Genomic DNA, 23,963 nt, shown 5'->3' with positions numbered 1-23,963 from the left:
TGAGGGGAGACTTCAAACCACTTCACCAGAGGGACATGAACAACTTTAAATCATGTTGATAAAGGGGAAACCGGAAGTTATGTGCACCTTTATAAGGAGAAATAATGTATTTTGCTGTTGCATTTGATTGTGCTGCATCCTGCTCGTTCCTCTGTAAACTGCAGCCCCGTGTTTCTGGATGTGCTTCTGCAGCACTCAGTGCAGGTGTCCAGACTGTTTCCAGTCAACAGGTGTTTCTCGGAGGTGGGCTTCGGCTCGAGCCCCTCTCTGCTGACCGCCCGGCGCGTGCTGGACTGGGCTTTCTGCGTCGGTCGCCCCTCTTCCTGTCAGGTAACTTTCGGTTTTTGTTTTTTCCTGTGCTCGCTGTGTTTCAGGGAGGAAACTCTGCAGCAGCCCTCATTAAAATTCCCCGTCCGTATCCAGTCGCCACGGAGCGCGCGTGTAGTGGGAGGCTCCGCTGCGCGTCCTGCGCGCCTCTTTAATTGCGCATCAGACATTAAAATCCCAGCTCACCGGCAGCCCGCTGCCCCGAGGCGGACACTCCGCGCCCCGTCCCGCCGTTTTTACTGACGCTCCGTACGGAGAAAGGGGTCCGGGGGTCCGGGGGTCCGGCGAAGGGTGGCGCCCTGCGCGTGTAGTCCAGAGCCCGGACGCACCGCGCGGCTTCCGAGGGACCGGGAGGAAGAGGAGGAGGAGGAGGAGGAGGAGGAAGAGGAGCAGCGACACGGTCCGCGCCTGCAGTCCTCCACCGGGGGCTCCACTGGCTTCACCGTGATTTTGACATTTCTCCCAGGAGGACTGGCAACATGTGCGCGTGAAGTGTGACACGGCGGCTTCGCTTCGCGGCGGCTTCGCTCTCGGATACGACGAGTACCCGACGTTACGGCGCACCGTGTGTAATAGGTGAGTCCGGTCCATCACTTTGTATCTGCACTTGGGATCAGACAGCTCCCCCGCTGCTCTGCGCCTCCGGGGTGTCTCATCGATCGCTCCCGGAATGCCTCCGCTCATCGATTATGTGCGTTTTGGGGAGGTTTCCAGCAGCTTGGTCAGACGTGAAGGTGTTTTTTTTTTTTTTTTTTTTTTTTTTAGGGGGGGCATCACATCAGTGTCAGTGCAGCAGAACATGTCACTGCAACACATCCTAAATCACACCAGCTCTCGGTCTAAATGCATTACATCATGACAGCAGACACTGATACCAAGCCAGAGAAATACACAAGTTCAGATGTTGTTGATCAGCCTTCACGTTGCATGATCAATGGATAGAGAAGGTGAGGTTTAGTTTTCATGGACAGTACTTTTTGTGGCATTCATATTGATCTACAATGTCTCCAGATCCTTCAGAATCAAATATTGTGGTGAATTAAGAAGGTGTTCCCTGTTTTGGATGGTATTCAGATCCATTGGACTGGATTGCTGGTGGCTGTTTTCTTGTCAAAGATAAAGTTATTGAAGAGAAGCTGAACCATCAATCTCTGCCTTCAAGAGGTTTATTTCTGTGGCAACATGGCAGCAAACAAAGAGCACAAAAGGCCAAAGTCTCTTAAAATGTTGCAACATGAGGAACAAATGGCATCACCCAAAAAGCCCCATGTCAGTGAGGAGCCCCGGCTTTGTTCCTGGAAACAGTGGCTCCGTTTTGAGCCCAGTTTTAAAGTGTGGACTAATTGAACCTGCGGGCCACTCTGCCCATTGTAAGAGGAATGTTTGGATGCCTGCTCTCCACAGAAACCCCCCACTCTTTTGTTCTGGGGGGAACAATCCTCCAGTGCCATGTGTGCCGTGGCGGGGGGAGGGAGCGGGGTCAGCGGGGGCAATGACATCTGTAGCTGACGGCTTCCTGGGGGCAAGCCGACACGCCGTGATACCATGAATGAGCATTAGGGAACATGGGAGTAAAGTGCTTAACACTAATGAGGACATTTATTTTTTGTGCACGATGCTCGGGGACTGCTTGTGCATCCAGGGAGATGAATCATGCAACGGCGCTGTTCTCTCATAATTTACTTAATGTCACTTAACTGAAACATGAAGATGATTTGTGTCAGGTGCTGCTGATTAAAAACGCTCGTTTGCAACATGCCTTTATTGAAGCATAATCATCCCGTTTGTGTTTCTGATTTGACAGGTGTTGAATAGGATCCCAGATGCAGTTTAGTTTATGGTCAGATGAAGATTCAGATCCCAATTTTGGGGGGTTATTGATCCGTTTTTATCATTTATCAGTCAACAGAATATAGGAAAAGACATGTTGTTCTGTATTTTGGTGCAGCTTCACTTATAAGCAATATACAGATAATGTCGTTTTCCAATTAAAATTGAACATTATTTCCTGAAACATCCCCTTGATTTGGTCTTTACAAGTCATCATGTTAAAAAAACAAACAAAAACAAATTTGGTTTAAAAATATAATCAAAACTAACCAAACAAAACCCAGAAAATACCGAAGCAGCAGCGAAATGGCCAGATAGTAGCTGGTGCACATCCTTCCCTCCTGCAGACGCCCCCGTGATGCCAACAATACTCCAAAGAGCGCAGACCATTTGGTCTCTGATGATTCGGCTTTTCGGCTCTCTGAGTAGAAGATTCGTGATCTGGATGCAGCTTGTTGCTCTGGAGATTTTGGAAAAGAATCTGCTGAAGAGTCCAACAGAAAACTACAACCGTAACCGTCCTTTGTGGCACATCAAGCAGTTTTCTTTGAGCCCAAATAACCTGATGCCTTCGCCATTATCATTGTTAAATCCTGTCATGTTTTCTGATGTGTGTATCAGTCATTTCAACACTTTCCTTTTTGGCGGGATATCTTCTGAAACCCTTCGCAGGAATTTTGAGCGACCGGTAGCTAAACAATCTCCACAGCTGCTCTCTTATCACCAGTGACAGGAAAAGTTTACTCTTGGACCGAAAACACCCGGAAAATCTCAGCCATCCCATCCAGGGCTGCAAGCCTCTGTCCTACGGACTTATCGGGGAAATTCCAGGAAGAGGGAAAATCTGGTTTGTGACTCTTGCGGCAGAAAGTCCCAGCCGGTGGGAAAGTGTTGAGGTGAACGTGGGTACGGCCGCCTGAATGGGTTTTGTTCATGTAATTGAAGGTCCCTCATGACTGGTAGAGAATGGTACACCGCGAGGTGGAATGCAGCCCCCACTGGCCCCTCACGCTCCGCAATATGTGCTCAGGATGGACTTCGCACCTTCCTCCGGCCTGACTAAACAGCGAGCGGCCAGAACAGGATTTCATCTAAAGCGAAAGGAGGAAAGCCAGCTTGTGGCTGCGTTTCTTTCCCTGAGTTTTCTAAATACCAGGCAGTATTAACCAAGGCCCTCAGCTGCTTTCCAAATTACTTTATTTAAGCAAAAAGGGGGGGTCTCATATGCAGGAACTACAGGGGGAGTGCCTTTCCGAAAAGCAAGTGAAAGCCGCTCCATTCAACGTGGAAGAAAAATAATTTTCCCCCATTCAGCCACTTATGATCCTATCAGCTAGAAAAACGTTCCCATAGGAGCAGGAGCTACGAAGAACTGCCCGATCTCGGAAGAATGGAAGATAACGCCTCGCCTTTTCAAGGTGTTGACATTTGAAAGCCATTTGGCTGTATACAGTAACATGGGAACGGGCTCTGTTTGGGCACTGGGGGGTATCGGACTGAATAATATACGACGCGGCGCCTCTGGTAAACACACGACGAGAGCTCTCGGCGGCGGCGGTCCGCTCACTTGCAACAGGCCAAGCGGAGGCCGCAGGAAAGCCAAAAAGAGGAGAGGGCGTTGGTAATGATTAACTTAGCATTATCGTGATTAAAGGGGGCCATGGGCACAGGGGAGATAAGGATATGGGGACGCTCGGAACACGAGGTGTTTACAAGGGGAATTCCTGGCATTCCTCAGCTGCAGCCATGCCACTCCGATCTGCACCTCCACCCTCTGATGGTTACCCTCCGTGCCAAAAGGGACCTGAGGAGCAAAAAGGGCCCATTAGCTTCCACCCAGTAGTGAGTAGACGCGTTATGTAATAAGATTTTTGAGTTTTTTTCTATCAGCCGTACGCAGTCATTTTAGGAATATGATCAGATCTAAAAGAAGCACAAATATATGATTATGTATGTCCTTTAATCCTTTAATATAAAAATGAAAATCGTCAGTTTTCCACACAATCTGCAGCAGAATCACCAGAGAGACGTGGCTCGATCAGTATCTCTTGATTATGTTGAACGTCCCCAATCACAGCAGAACTGCTATTTTTAGTCACGCTAGCAGCCAGGCCTCGGGGATGACATGGCCGGTCTGTTGATCAGCCCAGCACGAGGTCCGCTTTCAACTACATTAAAACGTAGAATGAAGAACATTACTTCAGATGCATCTGATCTTTATTCTAGCATCATGAACAAAAACTTTTTTTTTTCACTTATTTACTGAAACATTTTAAATTCTCCTTAGAAGTGATGAAGATCACTTAATGGAATGACTGTCGAGAACAACGCCTCACAGCTCTACTTTAGATAATCGGGACATTATTATCTTTTTCGTATACTACATGCGCAAATGCAAAAACAATACCGTGGTGCCTTTTGTATGAGAGAGTCACAAGGATTGGCTTAACTCTATTCTTTAACCTCACAGCTGATTGCAAAGACCCGGAGCTTCACAGCGATCCGCCGCACCACGGCTTGTCTTAATGCATTCTGTGTGATGTGAGTGTTTTGTACTGTTAACATCTGCAAGAAAACTTTAATCCAACTGTAATGAATATGTATGTTCTAAACAGGCCTCAGAGAAAAAAAAACTAAACAATGTGTATTAATAATACCTGAAAAGTGAAAGATGGAGAAGAAAAAATGGAGTTTTCCTCTGTGAGCCGCCTCAAAACTCGGAGAGTTTGTGGTTTAGGATCAATCAGCACATTTTTAATGCTGCGCGGGTGACTGGGTCTAATAGGATTATAAGACGGCCTGGAGGGAGGAGCGGGAGGACCAGGAGTCCGCGGGGTGACGCACGTTACCCCAGCAAACACGGCCGGGGGGGGTCATGTGACGGAGTGGAGTGGGCCGATGCCGATGATTACAGGGTCTGGGGGTGGGCTCACCTATGGGGATTACTCAGAGCCTCTAATGGATGGCGGGTTGTGACCCCGGCTAACAAGGAGGCAAATCAGCAGCCTCTCACCCAGAAAAGTGCTTTTCCATCAAGTTTTACAATAGGGACACGAAGACGAAAGACACGCTGTGCTCTGTAGTTTCCTTGGCAACTTCTTCAATCGGGCAACTTGCAGCCTCAGAGCCGAGCATCTTGCAACACAGAGAGCATAAAGATCCTTTTAATTCATAATTTGTGGAGCGTTCATTTTTTAGTATTTAATCAGCTGAAATCAAACCGTGTCCCCCGTCTGATGGAGGCTGCAGATTAAAGTGGCGCCATATGCTCGGGAATGAGGAGTCCCCACCCTCCGCCACACTGGAGCTTATTATTGGGCTTCTGTGTCACTGTCAGCTGCTAATTGTCACAGTGAATTGAGGTGACCAGAGGGAACAGCTCCCGTATCTCACTGTAAATGCTTGGTCATCTTTATTTTATCCTTCCTGCTCTCTTAATTGAATTATTTCCCCTCTCTCAAACACACAATCTCATACTGTGCATTTGTAATCACCAGCCAAAGCCAGCATTTCATTTCAGCAGTTACTCCACAGTTTTTTCAGTCTGTTTGTGTCCAAGTAAAGAGAGCCAAGAAAGGAAATCAGGAACTCTTAAATATAATAAAACACTGTTTTCTCTCTGGGCTCTGCCGCATATGGCTTGTTTCATGGCTGCTGGAGAGTCAGATTGATGGGCTGAGGAGCGCCGCACCTGATGTTCCTCATGCACAGTGGAAGCCAAGTCCTCAGCCGGGTCAGCCGAGGTAAAGGCAAGTATAGAGGAGGCAGAGAAAGCACCTTGCGCCAAAACCCTCTTCATAAATTCTCAGTGCAGCCCTGAGCTGACATGGCAGCCAGGACACAAACCATCATGAACATACTGCGTGTTTCTGATGTCTTCCTTGTCAAAAGTGTCGTGGGAGCTGGCATTTCATCGTAATCACATTAAACACCTCTGGGAGAACTCCTCAAACATGAGCCCATCAGCGTTTGTCACCCCCATCTTGTATTTCCTCCTCTGTCTTGCTCTCCAGACCCCATGGGGGCTGAGGAGCTGTCTGGTAAACGACACAGCGTTCACTTTGGACAGGATGGACGGATCTCTGCTGCATGGTGTTCGTGGTTCGTCACCCAGTCCAGCGTTTAGCCTGCTTCCATCCTTTTTGACCTCAGATCGGCTGCGGGCCCTGCAATCCTGAACAGGATGTGGAAGCAGGAAGGATGAATGGAATGGGTTTCCAGCCTCCTGAGTAGATTTTGATGCAAAAAAATTTTACTTTCAAATGACGCAGCAGTCTGTGAACGTTTGCATGTTTGTTTGGGCTACTGCCGGCGGTGGCGGCAGTGGGCATGTTTGTTTGTGGCCACCGCATCGCCATGGAGACTGCGGCTTTGTCCTGCACGTAGGGACATCGCTGCCTGAGTGAAATAAAATCAACATCATCAGCTTCATCACAGCAGCGAATCTGATCGGTCGGCTAAGTGGACGGATTTCTGACTTGGAGACAAACATGAAGACACTTGGGAAACGTTCCCGCTCCAGAGTACCCTTCATCTCATCCATATTCAAAAATGGCTGATGTTTCTGGCCCGGGTCGCCGCAGATGCGAGAGATTCACATTCGCACCCAGATTATCTCATAGTGGCAACTGCCGCCAGCACGAGCCAAATGACACTGCTGCTGCTGGAACGACTCCTCAGCTCCGCTCTGCTCCCTCTCCGAACCGGGAAGTGTCTCACTGGAGAGGCGAGGTGACTCGACGATTTTGCTTCGTCAGAAGTACATTTGAACACACTCCATTCACAGTTTTGCTAATTATTATTTATGAAACATAAAACCAGTGAATTCATAGAAAGGGAGAAAAGTTTTCAGGTGTGCATCGTGCCTGTTTTGCAGTTTGACTTTAGGCATTTCACCAGTGGAAAACACTAGAATGATCCAGTGCTTCTCTCAGCTCTGTCTTCTGAGGCACAGAGGTGCTCCTGCAGAAATTGTCACCACTGCAACTCTTAAAATAATGTCAGCGAGGTTTGACCACCTCCTCTGTTTTCCCCCGGGCGCTCGCTTCGTTCCTCACTGTAACACTAATAATAGATCCTGCAGCTCGTCCCTGCTATATTGTCCCACGTCTTGCATCACAGGGAGGAGAGAGGACGAGTGATGGAGCAGAAGACGCCGGCAAATTCTCTCCCCGCTGCCCGCCGTCTTCATTTTGGGGACAAGCATTTGACTTTTGACTTCAGTAGCTGTTAACACGCCGCTGTAGAGCCATTGACATTCATTTCATCTGGCACAGCTTTGTTGTTATTGTTGTTGTTGTTGTTGTACCTGATCAGTTTAGTCTGTCCTCAGCTCCGTTCTGTGGTCCTATCTCTTGCTTGCTGTTATTTGACGTTAGGATTAGGATGATAGTTTTGCTGGTGTTGCTGTTATATGTTTTTGTTTTTGCCATAGACGTTGCATTAAGTGGGTCTACATAACACTTTTTAACCGAAAATACAAAAAGCCAGACAGGAAATTCTTTCTTTGTGTTAATTTGATTTCCAATTAAGACCATCCGTTAAAAAATGCTTTACATTATGGGCTGAAAACTGCTTCGAAATGCAAAATAGCAGAATTTTAAACATGCAGTTCAAAATATGATTAATCATGATTAACTACAAACTTTAAATGAACAAAATGCTAAAATTGTTTTCATGTTTGCAGTATGAAATTTCCTTCAGATTTCATACAGCTATAATAAATACATTATAAATGGCAACGGACATGAAGTTACTGGCCTTTATAGTTAAAGATGCTCATGAAGACATGAGCATGTGTTGATTTTATGCATCTATCGGATCATAAACACCTTGTTGAAGAGCACCATCATTAAAAATTCAAATGAGGATCGGTGTTTACTCCTTAAGTTGCCTCCAAGTGGCTCTTCTTCATAATCATTTGTCTTTAATTTGTCACTCACTTGTTATTCGTCTTCTAGTGGGTAGAAACCAGCGAGATTTATGATAATCCCACAGGCTTCTGTGATGAAATAGGGCCATGGCGTTCTGCGTGTTGTTATTCTGTCACCCGCTGGATGTTAAAACTCCGGGGTGTGGATCATCTGCGGGTTTATCACTTCATCACACCGTCTGAAGCTCAGAAAACAAGTCACGCACAGGCCCAGCTCTTCTTCTCAGCTCCCCATCTCCAACCCAGCGTGGCCTGGAACCAGCGCTTCATCCATAACATTAAACAGTGCTGACTCTGAGCGCACGGCGGTGTGGATCTCATCCAGACCGTGCTGAGTCGGGCTTGCTCCTCTGCTGTTTACCTATTCATTAATTCAGCCATGAGTGATGGCATGGGTGCACCAACGCTCCTCATCTTCTGGTAATTAAACGTCTGTTGGTGAGACATTTTTCTCCTGGAGAGCCTTTGAAACACACACATACACACACACACACACATGTGCCGGTGGGCGTCTAAGGCTAGCTTTGGTAATTAGCGTGCTGAGTGGCTGCGCTGATTGCTTCATTATTTCTTCGATAGGCATCTGCGAGAGGCGTTTGATGGATGTTGCGTGTTGGAGAGTGTCCCATGCTAAAGCCGCTTACTCTATATTATGTGAATCAAGCTCTTTAAAAGTTGAGACTGCTTCTCACATTATCAGAACGGGGGTTGCGGTCCCGTTCCGTAAGGAGCTTACACCCTGATCTTGATCCCCTTGCATCAGGCCCGGTGTCACACCAAACCTCAGCGCAAACCAGCCGCCCTCGACGTAAACACACCCGTGATGTTCCAGCTTGTTGCGGGCTTGTAAAACAGAATCCTCCTCGGTTTTTCCACAGAAAAAATGTTCAAAGCTGATTCAGAATAATTGGCTTGTTTTGTTCGCAGCGGTTTTGCCTGATGCTGTGAGCAGGACAGCAATTATCAAGCCAGTTTCACAAGGATTTTTTTTTTTCTTTTTTTTGTTAGCAGTGACATTACTGGCTGTGTGTGTCTGTAATTGGAGGTTTCAGCCACAGACAACAAGACAAAGTCTTCAAGACTGAGGGGTTTGGAAGTCTGGTAGATATTTCTGAAGTCTGTAAGTTCATTATTGAAGCAACTGGTTGGTTCTTTGTCGGCAGCTACATTTTATATGGATGTTTTTTTTTTCTTTTGATGGAGATCAGGTTGTTCTGTTCTTATCAACTCTGAAGAATATCATCCAGTTCAGTCCCATTGTGTGTGTGTGTGTGTGTGTGTGTGTGTGTGTGTGTGTGTGTGTGTGTGTGTGTGTGTGTGTCTCCTGCATCAGTGAGAATTTTCATAACACTTTACCTGGTGGAGGAGTTGAGACGTTAGGACACAGCCATAAAAAAAAATCCCATGTGTTGCTTCTTTGAGCAGATCATAAAGAGGTTTACGCCACATGCAGAATCCCTTTTTTCAGTTAAAATGAAAAAATATTGACAATTTTTAGGTTCTAAAAGAAAGCAATGTGCTGTTTGTGCTCTGTTTGTCTCTTTAAAGTGAAACAATTTGGATTTTGTCTTGATAACCAAGAAAAACAAGCTATTTTGAGATGACAAATCTGCACTGCAGCCTAGGATTTTCTTTTTTTCCATTATTCAAATAATTTCTCTATTTATTTTTAACTGTGCAGCTTTTCATTTGTTATATAAAAGGTTATTTTTTCCCATTTGTTTCCTCCATGCTTCATTTCAGTCCGCAGACAGAAAAGATCCTTCACATTAATGCTCACGCCGCTGGGTGCCGTCTGCTCGGCGAGGCTGATCCAAATAATATATCAGAACTCGGCTCGTCCGTCGCTCCCCGATGCGACCGGACTCCCGCTGGACCGGCCTCGGTGGGCTCTCCCCTCAAAATGTCAGCCCTGTCGGGTCCCCACGGCAGGTGAACGCTCTAAAGAAGGCTCGCCCTCATCTGGGCTGTGACTTCAGGATTTAAAACTCTGGAGCTGGATCGGCTTCGCGGCATCCTCTTTACGTGTTTCTGTGTTGGCATGTTGACACACATACAGTTTAGTGTTGTTCTAATTGGCTTGTTAGGCCTGAACAACTGGGCCGCTCATGCATAAATAAATTCACCAGTTTTAGGCCAATTTCCCGTGTTGTTTTTTTCGTAATGTGCATCTGTCAGTTCGAATAACATGGAGAAGGCCTAATTGAAGTGATGTGTGCGATCCTGTGTGTGTGTGTGTGTGTGTGTGTGTGTGTGTGTGTGTGTGTGTGTGTGTGTGTGTGTGTGTGTGTCTCTCGGCATACAGAGAGCCAGACACACTTTGGACAAGCAGCTCTTGGACTTAATCCGTCTCACTAATGGTGGGGGTTGCAGTGGGGGAGAACAGGAGGAGGAGAGAGGAGAACAATACAACATCTCTCTCCCCGCTCCTCCTGCTCTTCGGGCTGCCGACACGTGGTCGACGCCCGGCGGGAAATCTCAGGACCTTGGATGTTCTGTACGGACGCCGCTCGTCCCGGCCGGCTCTGGAAGGCCTCTGCTGCGCCGCTGAAGGAAACGAGGTACAATACACCCTCTCTAACCACCGCCCCCCCACTACCACCGCACCTCCAAAAAACATCCTCCGCCGCGGCCTGTTGTTCCTTCCATTGTCACCAGAAAAGAGGCTGCGTCAGGAGGTAAAATTAGGGACGTGTGTGTCGACTCAGGAATGTCCGGGAGTTTTTTGCGCGGAGTGATTTACTGTTACTGTGGAAACTGTGTTTGCAGCACATTAATGGAGACAGGAAGTAGAGAGGGACAGTAGAAACAATATGGTTTTCCTCCTCTGAGATGTACGTTCCGGCTTCCAGCTCTGGCTTTGCTGTGTCTACCTCATGGACATTCCTGAACGTGACAAAGAGCGCGTTTCCTGTCCTGCTCCGGACATAGCTCTTGTGCGGTTCATAGATTTTCAGATAATCTGTCAACAGGAAAGCGTGAATTCCACGGCTCATTTTCAGATATTTGGCCGCTGACATCGTCAGATTTCAAATTATTGTCATTACGAGGAATTTATTGCAGCGATGTTCTGGATAACAAAGACTTCGGAAGTGACCGATTTCCCTTTCATGATTCCATCAGTTCCTTTACATCCGTTTGGTTTGGTTGTTTGTTGGATTATGAACCCAAACCAAAGCTTTTCTCTTTCTTAATTCAAAATCAGTTGCTAGAATTTTTTTTTTTTTTTTGGTTTGTAATTGTATTTGCAGTTATTTTGTTTTGGGTTTTTTTTTTTTTTTTTTTTTTTTTTTTTTACAAACAAGTGGTTATTCTCAAACTATCCAGTGGCCGTGTGTGAGATGCCAACCTCTAATTAACGAACCAGCATTTCATCAGTGAGCTCGGTCACTTGTGTCTCATCAAATTTCAAACTCTCTGAGATGAGTCAGCAGCGGGTCTGAGGCATGTTCAGACCTTTGCTGAATCATCACGTCACCATACGGGATTCACAAAACATGTTTTAGTGTAAGAATTGGTTCATAAATTAGTGAAACATCTTCATTTGCTCAATTAATGTTTTTTTTTTTTTACATAATTGAGACAAATTTACAAGCTAAACATTCCAAAACTGTCACACATTTTAAAACTATCTGGTTAATAGCTGATCTACAATACTGACTATTTAATTTGATATTTTCTTTTAAGGTTTCCCATTACCTTCCGATCGGATGCATCTTCTCATTTCTTGTGGTTGGCAGATGAATAGCGTTGTGACACACTGCCTAAAAGCTGTTTTTTTCCTGTCCCTTCCCCGTGTGTTGAAATAAACACTCTGTCCCGCCCTGTTTTTACAGCTTATGGTAATTTAAAAGGATTAAGCCTGTTTACGGCTTCTATTATGATGGTAACCTTGAGCTTTGTATTCTACAAATGCCCCCAAGACTAAACCTTTCTGGTTTGTCATCTTACACAAGTGTATTTTCAATGGCTCACCCTCAAGACAAATGCAGTTTCTTTCATGTTCATGCACGGTGTGTTTTTAGTTGACATCTATAATTCAGACACGTAACTTGAGTGCAGACTGTGTCCTTCTTTCATCTGTAAACTCACTTTCATCATTAATCCCCACGACTGAGGTTGTCTGCAGAGGGAGCGCTGGTTACTTGAGGCCGGTGGAGAAAGTCTGCTCTTCCTCAGAAACAGCTTCGCGGAACAAACCTCTGGTCCGAAACTCTTTGGCGAATCGTCCATCTTGGTGTCGCGTTGCAGCAGTTGTGCTGCTGTCGGTGGGCCAGAAGTTTGTGCCAAGTCCTGTGCCGTGTGTTGTGATAAAGTTGCTTCTGACGCCCTTTAGCGATTTACCTGCTCGGTGTAAGAGGGTGAGACGCATTCAGGGTTACCGCATTGCCTGCTGGGAAACCGGAGGATATATGGCGGCTGCCAGCACCCTTGGCGTTGCGGTGCGACTGCCGTGTCGTGCTAGTTTTGTGCGATGGTGATGGTGTTTATCTCAATTTAAAATCTCAGGAGGAGCATCGGCTTTTATTGAATATCTAGAGCTAAAAATACCTCCTGCCTCCCCAATTAGAGCAGAGAACAGACTGAACCGTCAGGCATGACTGGGTGGGATGTCCCATGGAGACTGCACCCATTTGCTTGATAAAAACAGGGGTGGTTTTTCTGAAATTGGAAAAACAAAAAGGAAATGTGTGCTCCCAAATCAGTACCTGGCAAAAAATTAGTTGCAGCTTCGTTCTTATTTTAGTGGCAGTCTCTCTCTTCTCTTTCCTAAGTGACCCCCCCCTCCTTTTATGTGCCTCCTTTTTCCTAAGGCTGCATCTAGTTGGACTCACGTTGAGCGTTTTGATGAAGCGTCGGCTCTCCAGCTGACACATTCTGCTCGTGCCGGCGGATACTCTCAAATCATGGCGACTTGGCCCCGGAGGGCGGTTTGTCCACCGGCAGGTCTGCCTTGGCCTCCTCTGACAGACGTTGAGGTGTGACAGGTGTTCAGCCCGCTGCAGATGGACTGTCAGATGGACCGCCGCCACGTCACCGGCATTACAGGGAATCTCACCTACACAGCTCACTAACACGGACAGATTTGCACCACCAATCAAAAGTTTCCCAGCGCCGCGTCGGCTTGACCGATCCGTCACTGGAAAAGTAAATACTTTTAAATCATGTGAACTTCTCGGCTTAAGACTCTTGCAGGACTAAACCACGAAGGCCAGGAGAAACAGGTGTGACCTGAACAGTAACTCCCATCCAGTTATTGTCAGTGGAGCCTTCCAGACAGTTTCAGAGGCTGTCAGGTGTACAAAATAAGCACGTTTGATCCTGATCTATTGTTAACTGATGTTGGCAGCATTCGGTTTGCTTTGCAGCTGTCATGATCAGTATGTATCCAGAGCTTTGTTTTCCTGGCAGAACTGCGTAATTGTGCATTCATGAACTGAGAACAGTGAATTTTCTGACTTCTGAGTGGGAGAGGAAACTCAAACCTCTGTCAGAGCCTTTGAGAGCTTTGACAGCTTTGAGATGCAGATTTGACTTTATTCAACAAGGCGGCATTTCTAGATTTTCAATGAAAGATGTGTTTCTTAAAGTGCAATAGTCGTGTTGTTTTCACTGCAGTGAGGATTACTACACAAATTGAGTGGGGCTTTGCATAGAATAGTTAAGGTACTTTTTTTTGCATGTGACATAATCCAGAGTAGAGGAGGGGCGGCGTTGTGGACTGCTCCATTATTCTCGCAGAGCGAGCAGACGTCAGAGCAGCAGCGCCTCTAATCTTTCCACAAATTGACAAATGGCAAGTGCTGTTTTTCAGAGAATTAGGCTAAAAATCATCGCCCTATTCAGAGTCGCAGTGTGGACAGACGAGAGGCTGAGTGCAAGGTGTCCAAAGCTAACACACACCCTGTGTGTTTAATAGTCCACTTTAATGAACGCTTGAAAAAAGAAAGTTCAAGCATGTGTGAAAAGCTGTAAAAGTCAAACATAATAACTTAAAAGGTGAAACAACCCCCCAAAGATCTTCCAGAAACTAAATAGTTTTCATGCAGATGCAATCCCATTCTTCTATTAAATGTGGCCTGTGCATTAACAGCTTTGGAGGCTAAATATTGCATCTTTGCACTAACATCCATCAGAAGAACCTCCCCTATGACTTGATCACACATCACACGCTAGTTTTCAGTAAACAAGTCATTTACATCTGTCAGCATTTGTTTTTTCCTGTTTTAAAAAAAAACAATTCAGTCGATTTCCGTTATTTTGACTTCCAAACTGTGAGCATATGCACATTTAAGACTTGCACCGAAACACGCCCACAGCATTAATAAGTCATAATGGAAGCTGAGATTTGTTGTTGATGTTGCTTAGAAGTCTTTTAAAATATTCCTCATCCATTTTTTTTGAGGAAAGGAAAGAAAAAAAATCGCTTTTCAGCTTTGAAATGCCCTCCTCGCTTCAAGGGACTTCGAGTGCTAAGGCCGAGTCTGAAGTGGAGATAAGAGCGGGGAATGAGGAAGATACTTATTCACTTGAAAGCAGGACAGAACATTAAAGATGTGCAAAGCAAGGAGAGACGGGAGATGAAGGAGAAGAAAGCGATCGCAGCTCAAGGCTTTGCTCCAACATCCAACCTCGTGTCGGAGCTGTGGCTGCAGATCTCTTGGCAGACCGCTAACCGTCTCTCCGTTTGACATCCCCTCTGCCTCAGACGCTTAGACAGCCGCACACTTACGCGATTTCAGTCCTCGTCCCCGGTCTGCCAAGGATCTCAGCTGGAGATCAGATAAGTGTAAAGTCATGATCAAATAGACTCTTAAACTGGTTGTTTTCGGAGCAGCTCTCAAAATCAAATTGTTTGAATCCGGTCTGCAAACATTGTTTTTTCTTCTTTTTTTTTAATCCGCCTTTTCCAAAAGTGTCAACAGAAGTATTTCTGCCCCGCAGAGACAGAAATCTGCCATTGATTCAGTCAAATGCTTCATTTTCCTCATAATTTCTGAATCTTTGCCCGCCATGGCGAGCCTGTTACCGGTTACTGTCGATTATTATCAATGCAGCGAAGCAGGAGAGGCACGGTTTACATATCAGTCTGTCTCCTGACCTTAGAGATCCGGCTGCATTGTGAGGGGTGACGGTCCAGAGAGCTCTGGCAGCGAGACGGAGGCCGAAGATGAGTGTTTGATCCAATCTTTTCCTCAAGTGTTTTTAGATCTGATGGAAAAAGGGCAGAGTGTTGTGTTTTCCAGGCGAGGCAGCTTCGCCCCGGCTGATTTCGATCAGTTATTCTCAAAGCGACGGATCAGACATCTTGTTTTCCCATCGCTCATCCTGCCTTTTGGCCCGCGCTGTGTCACGTTTCATCTTCCCCGAGTTGAACAAAAGAGTGAGTGGCATTTTGCCTGACATAGCATCTCATTTCACTTCATTAGTGCAGAGCTGCGAAAAGGAAGGGAAACATGGAGGTGAATCAAACAACTCTTGTAAAGCTGTGGGAAACAAAGCGGCAGCGAGGGAGCTTTGAAACTGTTTTATTTTGATGCCTTTTATGTGTTTTTTTTTTTTTTTTTTTCATGACTGTGAATTAGACCAGTCTCGTAATCTTTTGTGCGATCAAATATTTATATCGGAGGTGGACTGAAAACGCTGCATTATCATCATTTTTATGATTCTCAACATGGACGTCTGGTCCGGTCTCTGCTCAGGCTGATATTTCTGATACAGAATAACTCTGGAAAGTGTAATTATGCATTCAGCGTGTGTGGCGAATTCAGCTGTCGTCTTCTGCCCTTTTCACCTGCTGTGCTCAGTTTTTATTACTCAGTTACTGGTTTTGACAGGCGTGGCTGTGATGTGACACGCTGTAGTTTCACGTCCCTCTTCATCATCAGCGATCTGCTCCCAGGAGCAGTCAGTCACTCCGTCAGGGGTCGCATGAGGACAAAGAAAAAAGAAGTAAGGAAGGAGGAAAAAAAAAAGCGAGAGAGGAAGACTGATGGAGAGGAGGATATTTATGACTCAGACAGTGGCGATGGTGAGCTGCATCTCAATGTCTGATCCTTTGCTGCCTGGCTCAATAACTCTCCGGGGAGCAGGAATAAGCTTTTGCAGAGATTTGCAGGTATCACAGGTCCGCAGGTCTCCAGGTGAGACTGTCTGCACACTAAAAATAACAAAAACACCAAATATCACTCGAAGCGGAGGTTATTATTTTAGAGTAAACTGAGTGCTGTGTTAGATGTTGTTTAACACTTCATTATTCTCCTCCTATTTCAGCCTCCTAGCTGTGTTGTCCCCAGTTATAGTTACATTTCACATTTCTTCAAAATGGACGAGGCTTTTCCCAGCTCACATACTGCAACAACTTCTCTGTTTCTGAACATCCAGTCCAAGCAACAAGTTGCAAAACTTTTCCTCGCCTCTCTGGTGTCCGTCACATTTGACTTCCTCCCTAATCAAACCTGTCCGCTGACAGCGCTCCTCTCTCAATCTTTCCAAGTGCCTGATTTCCAGGCGGCAGTGTCGTCTTTCCGGTGATATAACCGGTCTGTCACAGGTTTCCTCCCCTGGGCTCCGTTACCTGTCTCACTCTCTGCTCCGGACCCGACCTCGGGTTTTTGTTACACCGCCGATCTGAAGCTGTCAGACAGTCTGGCCTCCCCTCAGTTTTAATGACTTCCCTGTGTGATACACTCCGTCCAAGTCTAAGTCTGACTACTTCCCTCATGCATACAGAAATGAAATCACAGTCACAGAAACGACACTTTAACTCTAGACTTCGCTCTCAGCATCTGTTCCTGAGTCAGGCATGGATCAGGCTTGACATGGATGCATTTCCCGGGATTTGATACAGATTTGTTGAGCAGAGGAAGCTCCCCCTGTAAAACTTTCTGCTTGTAAATGGACTCCGTGCTACAAATCATCAGGAATTCTAGCTGGCCGTCGTTTATCTCTTCGTCGGTGTCTCACATGTGTTAACACACCCACAGATAGGCCTCTGGCCACGATTCCACTGATGAATTGCTTTAGTCATTGGTCCTGGCTGTGTGTGTGTGTTAGTGTGTGTGTGTGTGTGTGTGTGTGTGTGTGTGTGTGTGCTGAGTAATGAAGAGGCCGCTGATGTTGTTCCACTCCTCCTCAGTTGCCCCGGAGCACAGGTGCTCTGCTCCATCTGAGTGGGAGTTCTTCACTGAACGACTTTCAAACTCATTCATTCTGCCGAAGCCGCCGCCGCCGCCGCAGCAGCTCGCCTCATTGTGGAATACAAAGATGAAATTCTGCGTTCTGGCACGCACGCCGATGACGCACCGGAGAGAGAAACAAAAAGCAATCCCACTGTTATCTATAATGTCACCATTACTAATGGATGAAGTTGCTTTCTGCTTATGTGCTCCACATTAATGATTATTATTCAGTGCATTTTCTTCACTCCTACACAGTCCTGACATATACAGTATGTAAACCTGAGAAATATAGAAAAAAATGTGGATCCGGCAGCACTGAATCGATCTGTTTGAGCACAATGCTGAAATCTGAGACACACGAGTGCAATGCTGTGGGTATTTCTCCTGCTTGACTTATTCATTTCATTTAGATTGCATTATTTTGTCACGGAATCTCATTGAAAATTGACCAGTTCCTCAGTCTGCGTCTCTGTTCACTGATGTAACGTTTCACTCACCATGACACAGTTTTTATTATCGCCACATAGAAAAAAATACGCCAGATCTATCCAAAAGACAATAAAAAAGACACAGTAGTAGATTGTTTGGAATAAATAAAATGAAATCGTTCATAAAAACAACAAAGTAATAGTATTCTTCTTGGTAATATCCAGACACTAATGTCATTATGCAGTTTTAACTGTTAATGTAATGATGTCTAGTTATCTTTTTGAACACCGTGCTGCTATTCTGATGTTTTTTTAATGGCGGAAGCGTCGAGGGGAGCCGGCTGATGAGTGATTGCACTGATTGAGTCCTTGCATAACGGCTCATCAGCTCTCCTGACACGGCACCCGCCAGGGTTGCCGTCCAGGTCGGTGCGGCCAAGAGCACTCGTGCACGTACGGCTTCCTCCAGGAATGGAAAGATTAGAAAGGGGCTAGAGAGATACCTGGAAACCCGACTCCAAGCGCCTGCTGTTTGCATTTAATTTCAGCCTGTTGTTGCATCCAATCAATACTTGTAATCATCCAGTTGTTGGGTGTATCCTGGCTGGAGGATTAGGCTATCAGAGCGCCGCAGGAGAGCCACTGTTTTCTCTGTTTTTACCTTCCAGCTGAGGTAATGTGGTTTTATCATAGATTTGTTCATATTCGCCGTAATCAGCAATCAGCTTGAGCCATGAGGCTCGGTCACACAGGCTGCCAAAATGGCATAAACACCCCCAGATGTGAAGCCTCACTTCTGAGTCACAGCTGCAATCCGCAGCAGGTAGGAGCACCGTCGACGCGACTCGCAGGAAACACAGCGACTAAGCAAAAAAAGCTGCGGCCGCCGATTTCCATAAAAGGGTAGAACAAACATCAAAGGGAAAGCGAACGCCCTCCGTCCGGGTTCGTCCCCTGGGCCGGTGTTGGAAGGGCAGGGCTGCTGAGGGAAGTCGGGCTTCACACGACTTGAAAAAGAAGCTAAACTGTCTGAGATCAGCCAATGCCGGCGCTTTGATGTGATAAATTCAACACTGATGTAACCCGATTTTTACACGGCACAGCAGAGGCGGGCGTGCGGGGATCCTACTGGAAGGCAGTGCTGAAAGAACGCGTGTGAAAAGGGGGGGGGGCTGCTTAGTTGGAGGTCGTTCTGAAGCTTCGGTTTCACCGTTCACCTTTCTTTCATTCTGTTTCGCCATCCTTGGGCAGAAGTCGCGTGAAAACTGTCCGCAGCTCGTAACAGAGAGATAAACCTGGAGCGCGCCGCAGCGTCAGGAGTCGATGGAGGAAAGCATCCGTCTGAGCGGCGATGATTGGACGTCCAGTTATCAGTTGACTGTGAGAGCCACGCTGTTGTTCACACCACGGTCGCCGTCGACTCCCACACTTCTCCTCCTCCCTCCTCCCTCTTTCTTGTTATGGAAAAGCTCTCAGGCGGCGGCTCCAGCGGGCGGGCAGCCAGCCCGCCGTCACGGCCCCTATACATAACCGCAGAATGGAGGGAAGTCCAAAATTAAAAGCATTGTTATCCCTGCGGCTGGTGGCCGCACGGCGCAGGAGCGACAGGCTCATTTCATTGTGCCGTCTCGGGTGACCTTGGCCTCGGCCTGTGGTCTGTGCCCCCCCCCCCCCTTCAGCGGGGACGGCGGCTGTCAGCAGGGCTGCAACACAAAGCGTGCAGCGAGTCCTGGAGCCAGGCGGGATCGTTACCACTCCTGGATTTATCACTCTCCTGTCAGGCCTGGGAGTGTCTCAATACCCACCTGTTTTTTTTGTTTTTCCCCCCCCCCCCAATTCTGATTGAGCCCCAAAATGTCCTTGTGAATGAATTTGAATATAATGTACTATTAGGGTTGCCATGGCGATGGCTGTCGTCTGCGTGCATGTCAGTTGCCATGCAACTTTTTTTTTATTTTTCCCTCTCGAGTTTAAAGCCAGGCGTCTGTGTGAAAAGTAGTAAGCTGCCAGTGTGTGCGCCAGAAGGAAAATAAAATAATTTCACCTGTGCTTCATTCTGTTAGTGTGTATTTGGTGTATTTTCTTATTTGTCTGTTTTCCAGATTTTTCTTTGCGGTATGAAGAAACACTGATTTTCTTCTGCATGGCTGCTGCCGCTGCAGACAGTGTTTTCCGGCTGTGGGAGGATGTGCATACGTAGATGTCCTCCAGCTTATACTCTGACTCGCTTATTGCATGAACACATGTTGCTGGTGAATTTTTAATGAGGGATTATTTTCAGTGTGGTGAGATACTGTCTGTTTTTCAGCAGCCTGCTATAATCTGTCCCCCGAAACTAAGCCATTTCCCTTCCCTTATCAGGCTGGGAAGAATCTGAGTGGCACAAAAACATGAACTACAATCTGCAACCTTGAAAAATTCACACTTAAAACTTAGAATTCCCTAAAAAAAAAAAAAAAAAAAAAAAACCCTTCCAGGTTTAATTGTGTGATTGCGTTTATTTCACTTCAGAGCATCAGACTCTCCTGTTGGTTTGAAACTCTCAAGCAGAATTCAGTTTGGGGTCAATGCACGGCAACCAAACCGTCACAGTTTAGCTCTGCAGCGTCTGACGGAGCGTCTCAATGTCTGATTGATTTGCTGTTGTGCCGTTCTCGTCTCTCTGTGACTGGTGGACTGAAACTGAATTGCCCTTTGGGAATAAATGAAGTTGTCTGAATTGAATTGATCGGGACAAAACCAAAACCCACGAAAAGCTATGAAAACTTCAAGCGCTCAAGGTCCGCTTGATCCTTGGTGAAAAATCGCCACAGTCTCCTCTCACTGTCCTGGAATAAATATACGGCTGATAACTGAATATGTTGAATTCAAACAAAGTGTTTCATCTGTTCTGCTGGATGAACGACATTGGCGCTGACATTGTGACATGGTCACACTCGGCTGGGTTTCGGAAAAGATGCTCTGAAATAGAGCGTAGCTTCATTTGACAAGTGATTTTACTCTGATGTCAACAGCGACCTTCTGGGCGAGAGTCTCTGTAAATCTGTCCAACCAACCTCAGGATGGGGAATTTGTCTCAGAGCCACCTGTCAGCTTCAGATGCATGATTTTTTTGGACCCTGGGAGAAAACAGAGGTACCTGGGGGATAACCCACATAAACACGAATAGAATAAACAATTAAAACTCATTCAAGCCGCGTTCTGCATTAATCATCAGAAACTTTTAATGGAGGCCTGGATATGTTCTTTTAGGTTTCAGATCAATATATCCGAGATGGGATCGATGTTTTGGTTTTTGAGTGAGTGTTAAGCTTTGTAGCGACCAAACTGTCAGTAGCAGTCGATGAAACCGCTTCCTCCTCCTCCTCCTGTGTTTGGTTGTGGCAGTGCCACGACCCCGACTGTCACCCTGTATTATCTCTTACCTGCAAGACTCCGCAGAGCACACACACCTATAATTCAGCTCCTCAGCAGGAGGCCCGAAGAGCTGAGCACTGTTTCCACCAAAAAAAAAAGAAAAAAAAACTCTCCTCGACTCTGTGATAGCAAGCGGACATGAAACACTCCCTCTGTCACTGTCTGTTCCACCGCCTCCCCTCCCCGTTCTCATAACCTCACCCCCCCCCCCCCACCCCCCCCCCCCACCCCCCCCCCCCCCCCCCCCCACCCAGTGCCCTGCAAATTAACCAGCGTGTCTATGAGCCTGCGCCGGCCGGCAGCACTGATGAGGCATAATCACCGTGGAAAGGTTCAGCTGCTCCCTTCACACCCCGCCATTGAGCTCATTAGTCCGGGGACGTGACGCAAAGAAAGGGAACGATTAAAGCTCAGCAGAGGAGTAAAGATACATGTACTGTCGCTCCATCACGGCGGTTGAAGCTGATTTCTAATTTCTCGGCGTGTTTCGTCCTGAAAAACTAAATCTCCTGCTGTTACGACTGTAAACTCGCAGTTTCTCTCACACGACGATGCAGCCGAGCCGAGACCTCTCTAATGCAGCCGTAATGCTGGGAGTTGAGAGCAGGCGGAGCGGCCAGTGTCTCACTTGTCATTTTGCAAACACTCGGAGGAAGAGCGGAATTGTGCGAGTGAAGTGAGAGTCTGTCTTATCAGCCTGTTCACTGTTTTGTTTTCATTGCATTTTTCTCTCTATTCATTGTAATCTTTACTTCTCTTTCATAATAGGAAGTTGTGTCAGGAGAAGAAAGAGTTCTGTTGCTTTTATTTTTCCAATTTGCATTTGATAGAGGCAGCGCTGCTATTTCATGCTTCTTGATTTCCCTTTGTCGAGAAGCTAAAACGCCAGAGAGCTTTTTGAATTCCTGTCATTTTTGTGCCGTTCAACCTCGGTACTTTGATTCACTCTCAGTGCTCCCTCAACAACGCCAAACATCTTGATTTGTGAAAGTTGCACTTTAATAAACATATAATTGGAATGTATTCTTTTGAGAGCAACGACTTGATTGGCGACATTCAGGCAAACTCAAAGCGGTGCTGAGTAGCTGTGTTTGATATGATCAGCGACTATCCAGTAGGCAAACCTGCACAGAAATCATAATTTCCCAAGAACTGGCTTTTCCTTGAGCTTATCTCCGCTAACACAGATTGAAAGATTGAAAATTTCAATTTTGTGTGCAATGACTTTGACAGCGCCACCTTTATGAAGCAATGTTCTAAAAATGAATATAATGTTGGGTGGTTCTTTGAGAGAAATTACTTTTTTAAATTATTCTATGCAAACAACAGTGACATATTTACTTTATGTGCCGTTATGTTGTGTAGATTTTATCAACTGTAAGCATTTTGTACCATTTATTTTCAGTAATGCTGAATAAAGCTTTCCTGAATTCTTCTATCTTGAACTTGAATTCAGGATATTGTTGCAGCCTTTTAAATCGCAGAATGGTCAGTTCTTGCAGTGAGCTCCACCGCTGTAGATACTTACTAAGCAATAGAAGGTTGCCTGAAAATAACCAGGGTGAGTCAGATGTAGTGTGTTGCCTCCTGCAGTGCAGCTCCCTTCAGGAGGAATTGAATCTTATAAAAGGATCAGAACCTATTGCTTTTGTTCCTATCATCTTGAAACCATATCCCAAATCCCTTTTTTTTTTGTTCTTCCTCTATTCAAATCCAATTTCACATGTCACATTCACAGCAGATTATTCATGCAGCAAGGCTTGTTTGTGTGTATGTGTGTAAAATCATGAATGGTTCTTTAGAAGCACTTCTCTTCGTTTTCTGCGGATGGTAATGGTGAATGTTGTGGGCATTGCATCCTCCAGGGAGAAGGACACGCGTGGCTGTAGCCCTGAACCAGATGTGCATGTGTGTGTGCGTGTGTGTGTGTGTCGGTCCTTTCATACGGCAGAAGGGCATCAGTGAGTCACGCTGCTGAAGAGCACCCATGGCTGCCGGTCTCGGTGACACAACACGCCGGGGCCGCCTCAGAACAAGGCTCACTGGTCAATGTTTAATGCGCCGTAATTGGTTTTACCGACCAGCACCGCCTGCAGGACGCCAAAGCTGATTTGAAGCCAACCAGCTGAGACTGACCACCGCTGCATACCCGGCCCGGGCTTCTGTTTGTGCAACGTTGGTGATGTGTAATTCATATTGTCTGCCGCGAGAGCTTCGGCCGCCGTGGGGCAGTCATTACAAAGATTGCCCTGTCAAGGTTAAGCTGGGCAATCTTCCCCGCTAATCTTTCATGCTTTTTGCTCGTCTCTTCCACCAAAACCTGCCTGGACGTAATCGCAGTGTGTCCATGAGGTGAGTGGGATTTTGATGTCAGAGCACAGAGTTTCATCTGACCTGTCGCCTCTTCTTTTAGAGAACCATGACCACTGTGGAGGAGGAGCCGGACCACATGATACCATGAAGACAAGCCTGCAGGTCCTGCGCTGCCAGCTGCTGAGTGAGTAGACCCTCACAACAACATTTCCTCTCACTGCATTATACTTATTCAAATGGTCAAGATTTATTTTGAATATATTTTTTATAGCACAGACTGTGGTCAAGACCCAAGAGTGTCTCACAAAGAGAAAGAAACACATGAGATTACATTAAAATCATAGAAGCAACACAAGACATCAGAAAACAAAAGAGCAATTTAAAAGACAATAAAAACAGGAGAATGAGTAGTTAAGAAATTTAAAATTAAACCAATAAAAATGTCTTTAGAATAGAGTATTTTGCAGTTCTCTGATATTGGTCACGTTGCTCTCAACAAGCAATTATCAAAATAATTAAAATGTATTGTTTATT

The 23,963-nt window shown here is 46.1% G+C and overlaps 1 protein-coding gene across 1 annotated transcript in view; it reads left to right on the top strand.

Annotated features, from left to right (window-relative positions):
- The first annotated feature begins 408 nt into the window (after nt 1-408).
- LOC115394637 (transmembrane protein 108-like) overlaps nt 409-23,963 on the top strand; it is a 39,282-nt gene continuing 15,727 nt past the window's right edge. Inside the window, exons 1-2 of the mRNA XM_030099994.1 lie at nt 409-903; nt 23,530-23,613. Of these exons, the coding sequence (XP_029955854.1) occupies nt 23,574-23,613 (40 nt within the window). The 5' untranslated portion in view covers nt 409-903; nt 23,530-23,573. The remainder of the gene's footprint in view (nt 904-23,529; nt 23,614-23,963) is intronic.

This window comes from Salarias fasciatus, chromosome 9 (genome assembly GCF_902148845.1).
Source record: "Salarias fasciatus chromosome 9, fSalaFa1.1, whole genome shotgun sequence".
NCBI lineage: Eukaryota > Metazoa > Chordata > Actinopteri > Blenniiformes > Blenniidae > Salarias > Salarias fasciatus.
Note: the sequence above shows the minus strand (reverse complement) of the source record. Positions and strands in the feature narration are given on the sequence as shown.